The sequence below is a fragment of the Ornithorhynchus anatinus genome, chromosome 11, assembly GCF_004115215.2.
Source record: "Ornithorhynchus anatinus isolate Pmale09 chromosome 11, mOrnAna1.pri.v4, whole genome shotgun sequence".
Classification (NCBI taxonomy): domain Eukaryota; kingdom Metazoa; phylum Chordata; class Mammalia; order Monotremata; family Ornithorhynchidae; genus Ornithorhynchus; species Ornithorhynchus anatinus.
This window is the reverse complement of record NC_041738.1, coordinates 6,170,090-6,183,306: the sequence shown is the minus strand read 5'-3', so window position 1 is coordinate 6,183,306 and position 13,217 is coordinate 6,170,090. Positions and strand designations below refer to the sequence as shown.

General features: G+C 48.6%; 1 protein-coding gene across 3 annotated transcripts in view; it reads left to right on the top strand.

The window, feature by feature from the left end:
- CHD9 (chromodomain helicase DNA binding protein 9) overlaps positions 1–13,217 on the top strand; it is a 208,292-nt gene that overhangs the window by 47,135 nt on the left and 147,940 nt on the right. For all 3 annotated transcript variants that reach the window (XM_029075871.2, XM_016226833.3, XM_016226832.3), the window contains exon 2: positions 9,851–11,464. In XM_029075871.2, coding sequence (XP_028931704.1) covers positions 10,019–11,464 — 1,446 coding nt within the window. In that variant the 5' untranslated portion in view covers positions 9,851–10,018. The remainder of the gene's footprint in view (positions 1–9,850; positions 11,465–13,217) is intronic.

The window sequence follows — 13,217 nt, the reverse complement described above, 5'->3', positions numbered from 1 at the left end:
ATATTTGAAGCGGGTTTTCTTTTCTTCCTTTGGATGAGATGTCACTTGGCAATCCATAAAAATATTTTGGTCCCTCTTTATAGGCCCGTACACATTTGGAAAAAAAATTCTTCTTTTCAGTTTTGTGGCAGGATTCTAGTTGGAAAAAACGATAGCTTTTCTCTTGCACAGTGGTTTTTCCCAAATTTTTCTAATGTTCTCTGCGTGTGATCAGATCAGACAACTCTTCTACTCCCTGTGAGCCCTTTTTATATCTCGGGTTTAGGGAAACTGTTCCATGGATTCCATAGAATAGGGAATTCTGACCCACCCAAATCACATTCATATCCCAAATTCTTTACATTGATCCTGATACTGCTCCAGTGGAGAACGATTAGGGAAGAGTTGGTGGAATTCATTTCTCGGTTTATTCTAGTTAACTCATACTGAGTATATTCATAATATGATCAGTTGACTGGAAATGACTTGAGGGCTAATCATTTTTGACCTCCTGAGAAACTAGAATGTTCCTTTCATAACCTGATTCTGGTAGTGGTGAGGTGTTTTTTTTGGTTGTTTTTTTCTGGTAACAAGCAAAATAGTATGGGAGATTCTTGGTAAATGAACATTCGAAAATTACCGTTATGTTGTATTGGCCTGATTGTTTATTCCTGTTTCATGTGACCGTCAAGAAGAGATGCTGATAGCCAGTCTCGGAAAAATGTCATTCTAATAGGAGTTGTAGTAGTACTATTTACTAAGCACTTACTGTGTTCGGAGCACTATATCAAACGCTTAGTTTGGATTTCTCTCGGTGTCTTAATGATTTGTCTCAGATTGCAACTTGAATCGAGGAGGAGTGCTTTTTCACTTTCTCATAGTCTGATCTGTGTATTAAATGCTGGGACACAACCAATTACAACATGTTTAGCTTGTTGTTGGCATAAACTAGTGGAATCGCTGCCAATTTCTGATTCTGATCAATCTTATTAGATATTAGAAGCTATACGAGAGAACCTGCGTTTTTCTTTGCCAGTCTACCAGTTCTAGTTATTTGCTGATTCCTTGCACAGACTCTAAATGGTTATTTGTGGAATCTGACCTCCTTGGGCTTTCCAAAAACCTGTTGAAATTTTAGGATATCCTTTTATCATTTCAGGTTTTCAGTATGTGGTAAATAGATAAAATAAATAGATTTCAGATATGTACATAAGTTCTGTTCGGCTGGGAGGGGAATGAATAAGAGAGCAAGTCAGGGCTGACTTCAGTGACCTCCCATTTGCCTGGCTGAATTCTTTCCACCTCCTTGATCATTTAGCAGTTATATGCTCCTCTTTCTCCACCATTTATTTGTTATGCATATGTTCATATCTCTCTGGCATTAGTAAGTACAACATCCTTTCATTCTAACAAATATAACCATAGCAAACCACTCATCTTAAAGAACCAATTTAAGAATCTCCCCCCAAAAACCTATCTCCTGCGCAATAATATTCCAATTAGGAATAATGAATTACAACAGAGGAAGTCTTCCAAATGCAAGAGTCTCATAACCCCTCTCTTCCCCCTGCACCAGGTTTCACCTTTGAACAGTCTTTCATATCCTCTCTTGAGACACTCCAGTTTCTGTCCTTTTACCATAATCCACAGCCCCGCCTCCTACATAGAGATCATTCAATCAGTGGTATTTATTGGGCGCTCGCTGTGTGCAGAACGTGGTACTAAGCGCTTGGGAGAGTACAGAATAGCAGAGTTGGTAGACCACATTTCCTGCCCACAGTGAGATCAATCAAAGAAGCAATCAGTCATATTTATTGAGCGCTTAGCACGTGCAGAGCATGGCACCAAGCACTCGGGAGAGCATAATACAGTGGAACTGGCAGACCTGTTTCCTTCCCATGATGTGCTGACAGGGGTTTGGAAACTTTCCAGGGCCTCACTTCTCTCGTCCCCAGCTTTGGAAGTTCAAAGCCGTGTGTCCCGCGGCCCTTGGTCGAACTAAGCCCAGGAGCTGTCCCTTCGTAGAGAGCTCCGTTACGGGGGTGCAGTTCTGAGTGGACCTCAGGAGAGGCAAGGATGCCAGGAAGATGAGGATGAAATGTCCAAAAAGAGAGGTTCCCTACCCCTCCACATTTTGGCATCTTGTTTTATTTCCATTTTGAGGCATCTGCTCTTGGGGTACCCCTCTCAGGGTCACACCTGGAAAATTTCCAGTACTCTACCAGTCTCGATTATGGGAGGGAGAGACAAGCAGAGGCATAGCCCTTCCATTCCTAGCTTGGCCAGTGGCGAGCGAGTGGCAGGCCATCGGCTACCTGTCGAAACTCCCCCGTCCCGGGCGGCGGTGGCGTGGGAGAGAGTCGAGGGCGGAGACCCAAACTTACCGTGTGGAAGGAGGCATTGGTAAACCACTTCCGTATTTTTACCAAGAAAACTCTATGGATCCACTACCAGAACGGCTGCAGGTGAAGGTGGGGCGTTCTGGGAGAGATGTGTCCGTGGCGTCGCTATGGGTCGGAGACGACTTGACAGCATAAGACATGACGTCTTGTCGTGGGTTGAGAGGGGGCGATCATCTTGTTTAGAAATAATGTAACGTGAACCAAAGTCAGGATATTCGAGATGTGATAAGAGCCTGGGCTGGGAGTCAGAGGTCCTCCGTTCTAGTCCTACCTGCTCCTTTTGCATGTCACTTCACGTCTTGGGGCCTCAGTTTCCTCAATTGTAAAATGAGGATTCAATAACTTTTCCCCTTCCTACTTAGGCTGCGAGCTCCATGTGGGACAGGGATGGTGTCCGATACGATAAACTTATGTCTACCCCAGCGCTTTGCACCTAGTAAGCCCTTAACAAATACCATAATGATCATAATAATAATGCAACATCTTCGTAGTTCAATTCTGATCTTTCTTAAGAAGCCGATCCTTTGGGGTTCATTGCGTGTGTGTTTCAGCCCCGCTCACTTGGCTTTATCGGTTCCTATCTCCTTTCCTTTTTTCTCGTCCTGCAGATCTGTTTAACGGTCATGCTAAATGCAGTTTCCATGGAGGTTTTATGTAAATACTCTCTGTCCCAAAACGTCGTGGCCTACTGGGTGGAGCACAGGCCCGGTAGTCGGAAGGACCTGGGGTCCGGTCCCGGCTCCGCCGCTTCTCTGCTGTGTGACCTTGGGCAAGTCACTTAACTGCTCTGTGCCTGAGTTTCCTAATCTGTAAAAAATGGGGATTAAAACTGTGAGCCCCATGAGGGACTTGGGCTATGTCCAACCTGATTGCCTTGTATCTTCCCCAGCGCATAGAACAGTGCCTGACACATAGTAAGAACTTAACAAAGACCATAAAAACAAATAAAAAACTGCTGTCTGTCTTGTATCGCCCTTCCACGTGGTCATTTTACTCTAGATTTTGGAGCTCTCACTAGCCTGCTACATGGCCGTGCAAAGCCCCTTCCGGTGAGCTCTTCCTCCTTGTTAAGTAGAAGTTTGGATTACCTAGCCCGTTCCCCACAGGCCAAGACCAAAACTTTTATTGTAACCGCCTCTACTTCCCTTCTCATTCAGCATATTTTCTGAGCGCTTACTGTGTGCAGAGCACTGTATTAAATGGTTGGGCGAATACGACAAAAGGACAAGTCACCTCACTTCTCTGGGCTTCGGTTTCTTCATCTGTAAAATGGGGATTAAATTACCAACCTATCAGTTATGTTTATTGAACACTTACTGTGTGCAGAGCACTGGATTAAATGGCCGGGAGAATACAGTTTAAGAGGTGATAGACACATTCCCTACCCACAGCAGGCGCCCTCTTAGACTGTGATTCCCATCTACCCTAATCACGTAGTACGTAGTAAGCGCTTAACAAATGCCATATAATAGTAATTGTTATTATTTCCTCTGGCACTTATCTCCGAATCGGCTGCTTTGCACATTTGATTGTAAGCTCCTTGAGGGAGACACTCTTCTGTTTTATTTATGCCCAAGCGCGTAGTTTAGTCCTTGGCCCAAAGCAGTAGGTGTTCAGTAAGTACTGCCGACCGATTTGACCAATTGTAAGCATCTCCACTGGTATTTCATTCGGTCGAATTTATTGAGCGCTCGCTGGGTGCAGAGCACTGTACTGAGCACTGGGGAGAATACAATATAACAGTATACAGACACATTCCCTATTTCAGAGGCTCTTCACGGGGCCCCGTGTCCTTCACTGTTCTTAACCAGCTTCTGACTTGGGGTAGTTTCCTCTCAGCTGGCGTGCTGTGCCTGATTTAGCTGAATGTGACAACTCTTTCAGACTGCGTTGGACAGTTGTGGTTTGGAATTTCATAGTGGGCAGCGCTTCGCTATTCGCATTTGTTTGCCAGAGTTAAACCCCACACTCCTCCTCCTTAGCGAGGCGCGACATCTGTTTCGAAAATCAACTGTAGTCGATTTGGACCGAGTGTAGTCCTGGAGATTTTAGAGTGCTGATGGTTGAGTGTAACTGCAAAACCGGTTTTAAATATGATGACGACCAATAATGGGAAAGTGGAGATGATAGCAAAGATCTAAGTGAAGAGAGAGAAAAAGAAACATGTACACAGTTTATTTGATGTGTGTGACATTTGTCAAGTGCTTCCAATGTGCCAGTAATAATGATAATTATCGTGATATTTTTTAGGCTGGGAGCCTATGTGGGATTGGGGACCGTGTCCAAACCGATCCTATCACATCTACTCCCTTGCTTAGTACAGTGCTTGACCCATAGTAAGTGCTTAACAGTAGGGAAGCAGAGTGGCTCAGTGGAAAGAGCCCGGGCTTGGGAGTCAGAGGTCATGGGTTCGAATCCCCGCTCTGCCGCTTGTCAGCTGTGTGACGGTGGGCAAGTCACTTTAACTTCTCTGTCCCTCAGTGACCTCATCTGTAAAATGGGGATGAGGACTGTGAGCCTCACGTGGGACAACCTGAGTACGCTGTATCTCCCCCAGCGCTTAGAACAGTGCTCTGCACATAGTAAGCGCTTACCAAATAGCATTACCTATTACATTACCTATTAACGAAAGGCCTAATTATTATCATTGTGGTTGATAAATATTTAAGTTCTTACTGTGTCAAGCACTGTATTAAGCACTGGGGAAAAGCACAAGAATATTATATCAGACCTGGCCCCTGGATCAGAACCTAAAATGAGAGAAATAATAGGGGATATTTAGCAAAAAACATCAATTTAGTATCCACGAAAGCCGTGCGTTGCTTCTAGGAAGGAAGAGTCCTCCGGCCCTTCAGCGCTCCAGGTAGGTTTGTTCCAGATCTGGATAGTTCCAAACTTCCCCGAGTTGTTAATGATGGAGAGTCAGACTTCTGCTTGAGCACGTGTGGATGGTGTCGGTGGTCGGGGAGAAGGGAGGGAAGAGGCCAGGGTACCTTTGGTTGCCACAGGCTTCCTCACGAGCCTTGGCTTCTTGATGAACCTCGACTTTTAACTGAATTTTTCCCTGATTACTGTAAGGCAGAATACGGGATGTTAGAATGGGTGGAGAGTGCCTCTTTGGAAGAGCTAGTAAAGAATAAGAAGCAAGAACATTTAGCATTTTTGGAATTGGAGGAGAAGAGAACTTAGGGAACCCGGAGCATTTTGGTCCTTGCTAATTAATATGGGCCGGCTCACCCATTTGGGTAGCATTTTTACAGATGAGGCAACTGAAGCCCAGAGAGGTTAAGTGACTCGGTCCAGGTCACACAGCAGACATGTGGCGGAGTCGGGATTAGAACCCGGGTCCTTCTGACTCACAGGTCCATGCTGTATCCACTGAGCCATACTGCTTCTCTGCTTCAGTGTCCAACTTGATTGCCCTGTGTCTACCCCAGCGCTCAGTACAGTGCCTGGCACACTGTAAGCACTCACCAAGTACCGTTAAGGAAAAAAATAGAAAGGTTGTCCCCATTCTGGATGAGAGAAAACCTTATCTCACCTAACGGCCACGAAACGTCACAGAGTGTGCTCGTGAATGGCCGATAAAGCCACTGTTGACTGTTCATTCCTTCTCCATCCGAACGTTAGAGATTAGCTCTGACTGCTTTGTTTGTTACCCCTGATGCCTGTCCCTGATTCATCTCTCCTTGTGGGGCACTCAGTGTTCCCGGTCTCTGCCCTATTTCCGTTTGCTGCCTGCCAGGCCGACCCATCTTCTCTGTGTATCTCCCAGTTGTTCATTTGCGGTTTTGCTTCGTCGCGTCATTAAGGCTTTTCTTTTCTCCACTCCTTCTGGAATCATCCCATCTGAGCTTGCCATAGAGCACATTGGATACCTGGCTGTTCCCCGTGACTCGCCCAATGAAGGCACGATGTAGCCACCCCAGAGCTTAGTACAGTGCCTGGCACATAGTAAGTGCTTAACCAATGCCACTGTGTTGATGTGGAGAAGCAAGGTCATTGTGTGTGTGGGTTCGTGTGCATGCGGATGTGCGCAGCCGAAGCATGGTAACCTGTGTAGGTAAATGCCGAATGAATGACTCCGGGACCTCAGAGGACGGGAATTGTTTTTTGACATCAGCTTCCAGGTATTGTGGCCTTGAGCGTAGCCGTGTGAAATAGGTTGAAAATCAGTCAGTCAGTCGAGCGCTTCCAGTGTACAGAGCATTGTACAATGTAGAGAGTAGAATATAACAAGAGACAGACACATTCCCTCCCCGCATCGAGCTTACAGTTTAGAAGGGACCGGCCTTTCAGAGGGCCCACGTCCTTTCAGTTGTCATGTGGCCGGCCAGATCATCGTTGATTTGTTTTAAGGTCTCGATGGTCTGCAGGCTCCTTGTGAGCAGGGATCTGATCTACCTACTCTGTCGTACTATATGCTACTGAGCGTTTAGTACTGTGTAAGCCCTCCGTAAATACTGATTGATAAATACAGTGGGGCAGCCAGACTCTTCCCGAGGTTGTCGGAGACCTGGTTTACCGACGATGTCCGCTGTCCTTTTGTGAGAATGGACGGCAGTGGATACGAACCCAAGGAATTACATTTCTCTCCGACACGGTTTTCTACACTGTACCTATCTTGTGAGAGTTCCGTGACGATGAATGCGCTTTTTGGAAATACTGTGGATTCTTTAATCTGAAGGCAAAGTGTAGCGGGAGAGAGAGCCATTATTACTGTAAAAGAAGCATTTAGTATATCCAGAAGCAAGTTGGACTCATAAAAAGGTCTCCAGTGCAGAAGGGACAACTTGCTTTTCAGAGAAATTTAAGTCTCTCCCTGGGTCTTACTTTTATATTATAATTTGCATTTTCTTTTGTTTTTCCTTATCTTTTCACTTCCTTAGCACTGATCTGATTCGTGCTCTAGATTTGCAGCTTCATGGGAACTATTTCTCCCTATTTGTTTCCTGTGCCTCCCTTTCCTTGAAAGATGTGTGGTATGCCCTGAGCTTAATGTCTTTCCGTTTGTTTCTAAAATTCAAAGCATTCCTTAAAGCCCACTTCCCCCAACAAGCCTTCCTTGAGTAATTCCCACTTCCCCTAGTCATAAAATAGTAATAATGCAAATAACAGTAATGATTATCGTGGTACTAAGTTCTGGGCACCGTGCAGGTCGTAAATAGTCCCTGCCCCACAGGGAGGGGTATTTAATCCCCATTTTACAGGTGAGGAATTCGAGGCTCGGAACAGATAAGTGACTTGTCCAACAGTGGATAAGTAGTGGAGCTGGAATTAGAACTCAGGGCTCCTGACTCCCTGATCTATTCTTTTTCCACTGCCCCATGTTCAATAATAATAATAATTGTGGTATATGTTAAACATGTACTCTATTCCAAGGACTGTGACTGTATTAAGCGCGTGGGTAAATACGATATAAGCAGAGTCATTTGGGCAGATCTTTTCAAAGGAGTTTTTATGGTAGAAAACTCCATTAATCTGCATGGACAAAACTTCTACTAACAGGAATTGGATCACGCAGATGAAGTAATGAGTCCAGAGGCACTTATTACTACTTCTGCCTCCATCTTGTCTAGAGGCCCTTCACATCAGTTCTTCTTCCTGGTTGACAAAAACGGCCCCCAGATGGACAGTGCTCCGTGAACAAGGAGACGTGTTGGGAGAACCGTTTTGTCTGTAAGCTTGTGTTAAAGTGCTTGGCACATAGTAAGCGCTTAACACCTTAATTATTATTATTATTAATTAACCCAGGATAGACCGAGATCAACCTGAGCAGAAAAGAAAAGAAAGGTCTGCTTCTCTTCCCCCTATTGGGCTTCCCAACCAAAGGGGATGGGAAAAAAAATCTAAGGTAATTAATTAATGTTAATGTTGGTATTTGTTAAGCGCTTACTATGTGCCGAGCACTGTTCTAAGCGCTGGGGTAGACACAGGGGAATCAGGTTGTCCCACGTGGGGCTCACAGTCTTAATCCCCATTTTACAGATGAGGGAACTGAGGCACCGAGAAGTTAAGTGACTTGCCCAAAGTCCCACGGCTGACAAGTGGCCGAGCCGGGATTTGAACCCATGACCTCTGACTCCAAAGCCCGTGCTCTTTCCACTGAGCCACGCTGCTTCTCTGACAATGTACTAGTGGATCAGAGCAAATATAACTCATCTTCTAGACTGAAAGCTCGATGAGGGCAGGGAATGCGTCTGCTGTATCGTTGTGTTGCTCTCTCCCAGTCGCTTGGTACAGTGCTCTGCGCGCAGAAAGCGCTCGATAAATAGGATTGATTGAGATAAATTTCATAGTCAACTGTAGCAGTTATCAATCAGGCAGGGCCTCAAGACCAATTAGGGACCATTCCTAAGGCAGAAATCTCCCAGGAAAAAGCAAAGAACGCTATCTGCTACCAGGATCCAAGGTACCGTGTGCAGATGTGCAATATCTCCAGGAGGGGAGGCCCACACCGCTGGATTGGCAATGTGGGAGGAGGCTGATTACATCCTCATTGCAAACAGGGTCTACTTCCGCAGAGCCCAGGGGGTCTCCTTAAGGTTATCAGCCAAGCCAGTTTGCTCGATAGGCAGATCTGCTGCTTTGACCCCTTTAATCGGTTTCACGGGCACCTTGGAGGAGACCTAAAGTGAATAACACATTGTATGATTTACGCAACTTCGTTAGGCACGTATAAAGATAGCAGAAAACCTGGTTTAGGAGCAGGAAACCTCACCTCCTCTAAGTACCTATCAACCGTTTGCCATCAAAATATCACCTTCAGGTGATCAGGTGCATCAGGTGTATATTATAGGATAAATTCTATCTGTAGTGATGTCCTTGTTTTGCGTCCGTTTGCTTGGGAGCTTTTGCATTTCCAGTGTGAGATCCTTTTACTATTCATACCGAGGGACAAGGAGCACTCATTTCTAGGGTGCGTTCTCTGAAATCACGTGATTAATTGTGGTATCTGTTAAGCGCTTACTCTGTGCCGGGCACTGTTCAAAACCCTGGGGTGGATACAAGCAAATCGGGTTGGACACAGTCCCTGTCCCACTTGGAGCTCAGTCTTAAACCCCATCCGGTCGATCATCTTCCACTTGTCGTCTCGTCGTAAGCGTTGGCACTTATCGTTTCCTCTTATGATTGTAGAAGGAACTGGAGCTAACCCTCAACTTCCAGCTCGCAGCCCGGTTGCGCAGCTTCTGCCGGCGTAGTGGTTAGAAAAGCACCGAGGCTCCTACTTCAAAGCTCTCTCATCTTTAAAGAATTGAAATTCGGGGTGGCGAGGCAGCTAAGATGCGGTGAATTCCACCACCGGCCGTGTTTCTTCCTATCGAGATGACTGCTCAACTCCCTGTAAATCCTTTAACTAAAGCATCTCGCACTAAGTCGAAAATGCAACGGACCCGCCGGTTCCCTAGTTGATCGTCTAACTCAGCCTTAGGTTTGAAACTGTCGCTTTTGATTTTGTTTCCTCATAGGACGTCGATCCTGCCCGTCATGCCGTTCTCCCGAAGCACCGACGGACGGGGACGTGACTCGGAGTAGTCTGTGACCTCTGGCGGTCGTCTGCGCCGGCCCGCTCCCCAAGAGGCCGAGACCGCTCCCTTCGGGGCGAACGCAGCCCCGGTCGGTGCCGGATTTTCAAGATGACCGATCCCATGATGGACTTCTTCGACGAGGCCAACCTCTTCGGCGAGACGCTGGAAGGTTTGTCCGACTCCTTCGTCCAGCCGGGCCCGGTCTCGCTGGTGGACGAACTGAACCTGGGCGCGGAATTTGAACCTCTGCACATCGACGCGCTGAACCCCGTCCAGGATGCCCCGTCCCAGCCCAAGATGAGCGACTTCGAGCCGTTGAGTCAGTTCGATTCCCTGAAACTTCACCAAGTGAACCGGTCCTTCAGCGGCCCCGCCGAAAACGTGCTGTCGCCCCACTCTCAGTTTAATTGCTCCCCTCTGCACCCCCAGAACCAGCCCAACGGTCTGTTTCCCGACGTCGCGGACGGCAGCCCCATGTGGGGCCACCAGACGGCCGCGGGCGTCCCCAGTCAGAACGGCTCTCCTTTCCACCAGCCGGGCCACTCCCGGCCTCTGCAGCCGGATAAAAGCTTCGTGGCACATCACGACTTTGCCTTGTTTCAGGCCAACGACCAGCAACAGTCGCCTTGCCCCCCGCTCCGGGCTCAGCGAAGCCGAAACACCCTCCACGCGGGGCGGGACTCCCTGAGCCAGCAGAAAACCTTCCTGGAGGTTTCCGCCGCCCACCGAGCCGGGGTCACCCACCCCTCTCAGATGGCGAATCCTTCGACTTCCCAGCAGCCCCTCTCGGGGCCCCAGTTTTCTCAGACGGGCAACGCTTCCATGCACTTCTGCGGAAATCACCAGGAAGGGAATTTCAACGGGCAGTCTCCGAACATGACTCCTTGCTCCGTCGGCAATTCCCAACCGTTTTCTTCGCATTATTCCTTCTCCGGTAACCACATTTCTCCTAATAGCCTGCTCCAGCCCTCGACGGCTCTGGTGGCCAGCCACCCGGCCCACGCCCTGTCCGATTTTCCCGGGGGCGGCGGCTTCCCGGGCCAGGCGGGGACCAAGCAAGAACCCCCCCAGCACATCCTGAACCCGAACGCCTCTTTGAATTCCAACAGTTTCCCCCTGTTGCATCCGGCCCACCCTCGGAGTAACTTCAGCGGTTCCAAGCTGTCTCCCGTGCACATGAATTTCTCGGACCCTGTGGGCTCCGCTTCTCAGATGGGTCACTTCGACGATCACGTAGAGACCAATGGGTTCTCCTCCCTGGAAGAGAACTTGCTCCATCAAGTGGAGTCTCAAGGCGAGCCGTTCACGGGGCTCGATCCGGAAGACCTGCTGCAGGAGGGGCTCCTCCCTCAGTTTGACGATTCGGCATTCGGGCAAGAGACTTCGAACCACGCGCTGGATCACGAGCTCGAGCGGCAGCTCGCCCCTCAGCATGCGACCCGGGCTCCTGACGTGGCCCGAGCCCTCTCGCAGAATCAGGCCCATTCCTGGCCCTCCTCCGTTTCCAACCACCAGCCCTCGCACGAGCGAAATCGCGCGCCTGTACAGCGGCAGGTACGTAGCTCTTATCCGGGGACCTCTGGGGGGAGGGGTCGGGCCGACTCCCCCGGAACGTGCCTACGGGAGGCGGGGGTGTCCCGGGACGGACGTTTTTGTTCGAAGACCGCATTCCGGTCACGAGGCGGCCGTCGCGGCGAGAGCGGTCCCCGAGCTGTGGGGGCCGGGTTGCCGGGAAGCCTACCGCGTTAGCCCCGGCATGTGCCAGCACATCCGCCTGGGAGGGGGTTCAAGTCAGTCTTAGGGGGGGGCAGGCCGTGTCTTGGGGTGGAGGAGGAGGAAGAGGGCGGGGGCAAAGCCCCCCCGGGAGGCTACCGTTTCCGCCCGTCGGATCAGTCGGCAGGCCCACGTGAGGAGGCCGGCCCCGGCCGTACCATCGCGCCTCCTTAATTCTCTCAGCCCTTCTGTGCCGCGTCGAGGCAGATAGGAAGTCGCCAAGCCCCCTCTCAGCAGCTCGAAATGAGCCAGCGGACGTTTGGGCCGTTGCGGGAACGGATTTTCCCTTGATTTTGTTTCTGTTTTCTCTTTCAAACTCCCGATCCGTTCCCCTCGTGAAGACACGTCCGCCGGGTTACCGAATTCTTTCGGAGTCCAGGTCTTTGCAGTGAAACCCCAGCTGGAGTCAGTCATTTTGTTTGAGACAGATCAGCTTCCGGTAAAGGTAGACGTTCCCATAGCTAAGCACTGGGTGGACTCCAGATCCGTTTGTTAAACTGGGAAGTGGGTCCTCGATGCTATCTCAGCAATTAATGTGCTAAACTGTTATTGTTTAGGAAATGTGATAAAACACAATTTAGGAGTTCCATTTTAAACTTGCAGCTAACTCAGTTTGCTTTGATAATATTTTTATCAGCCTCTTGGAAACCACTCTTAAGGACTCCTTAAGTGCCTACACAAATCAAATTTAGAAGGAGGCATCCGCAGGTTTTTTTTTTTTTTTTTTTTTACAAAATAGCGCCTGACAGGGAAATAGTGGGTTCGTTTCGTTTCCTTTGTTTATAATGAAACGTGAACGTCAAAGCTGCAAAAATATTGATGCGATGCCTTTTTTCAAGGGAGGAGTTTTCAGAACGAGGCAGGACTTCATTTTACCTGTCTGTCTGGGGTATCATGTACTATTTGGAAGGATAAGATTGGAACTCTTACCGTTTGGGGCATGATACCTGTCGACTGGTATTTGGGGTCCCGTGGCTAGGGCCCAGAGTTAGATTTTGGAGGCCAAGCCAAATGCAGGAAATGGGAGGTCTTTCTTAGCTTGACACTCCTTTCTTTTCCCTTTCTTTTTCCCTTGATTGGGCCTGACCTCGTTTCCAAAGGGACGGAGAGGACTTATTGGAGGGAAGGATTGGAGCATGCGCTGAGATAAACTGGTGCATCAATCAGTCATTGATATCTGTTGAGCATTTACTATGGGCGGAGCACCGTACTAAGCGTTTGGGAGAGGATAATGCCGGCACACCCAGGTATCGGTGTGGCATGCAGGGAGGGCTGGGAACCGTAGACTCCAGTTCGGAAGTACTAATGGGAATGCGCGTGGATACCCCAAGGCAAAGTATTACTGAGGGGACCCTACCCGGAGGAGATGTAAGCCACCCCAGGCTCAGTCTTGGGACCCATCTAATAATAATTAATAATGGTGGTATTTCTTAAGCGCTTGCTACGTTCCGGACACTGTACTCAGCACTGGGGTGGATGCGGGCAAATCGGGTTGGACACGGTCCCCGTCCCATGTGGGGCTCACATTTTTCAA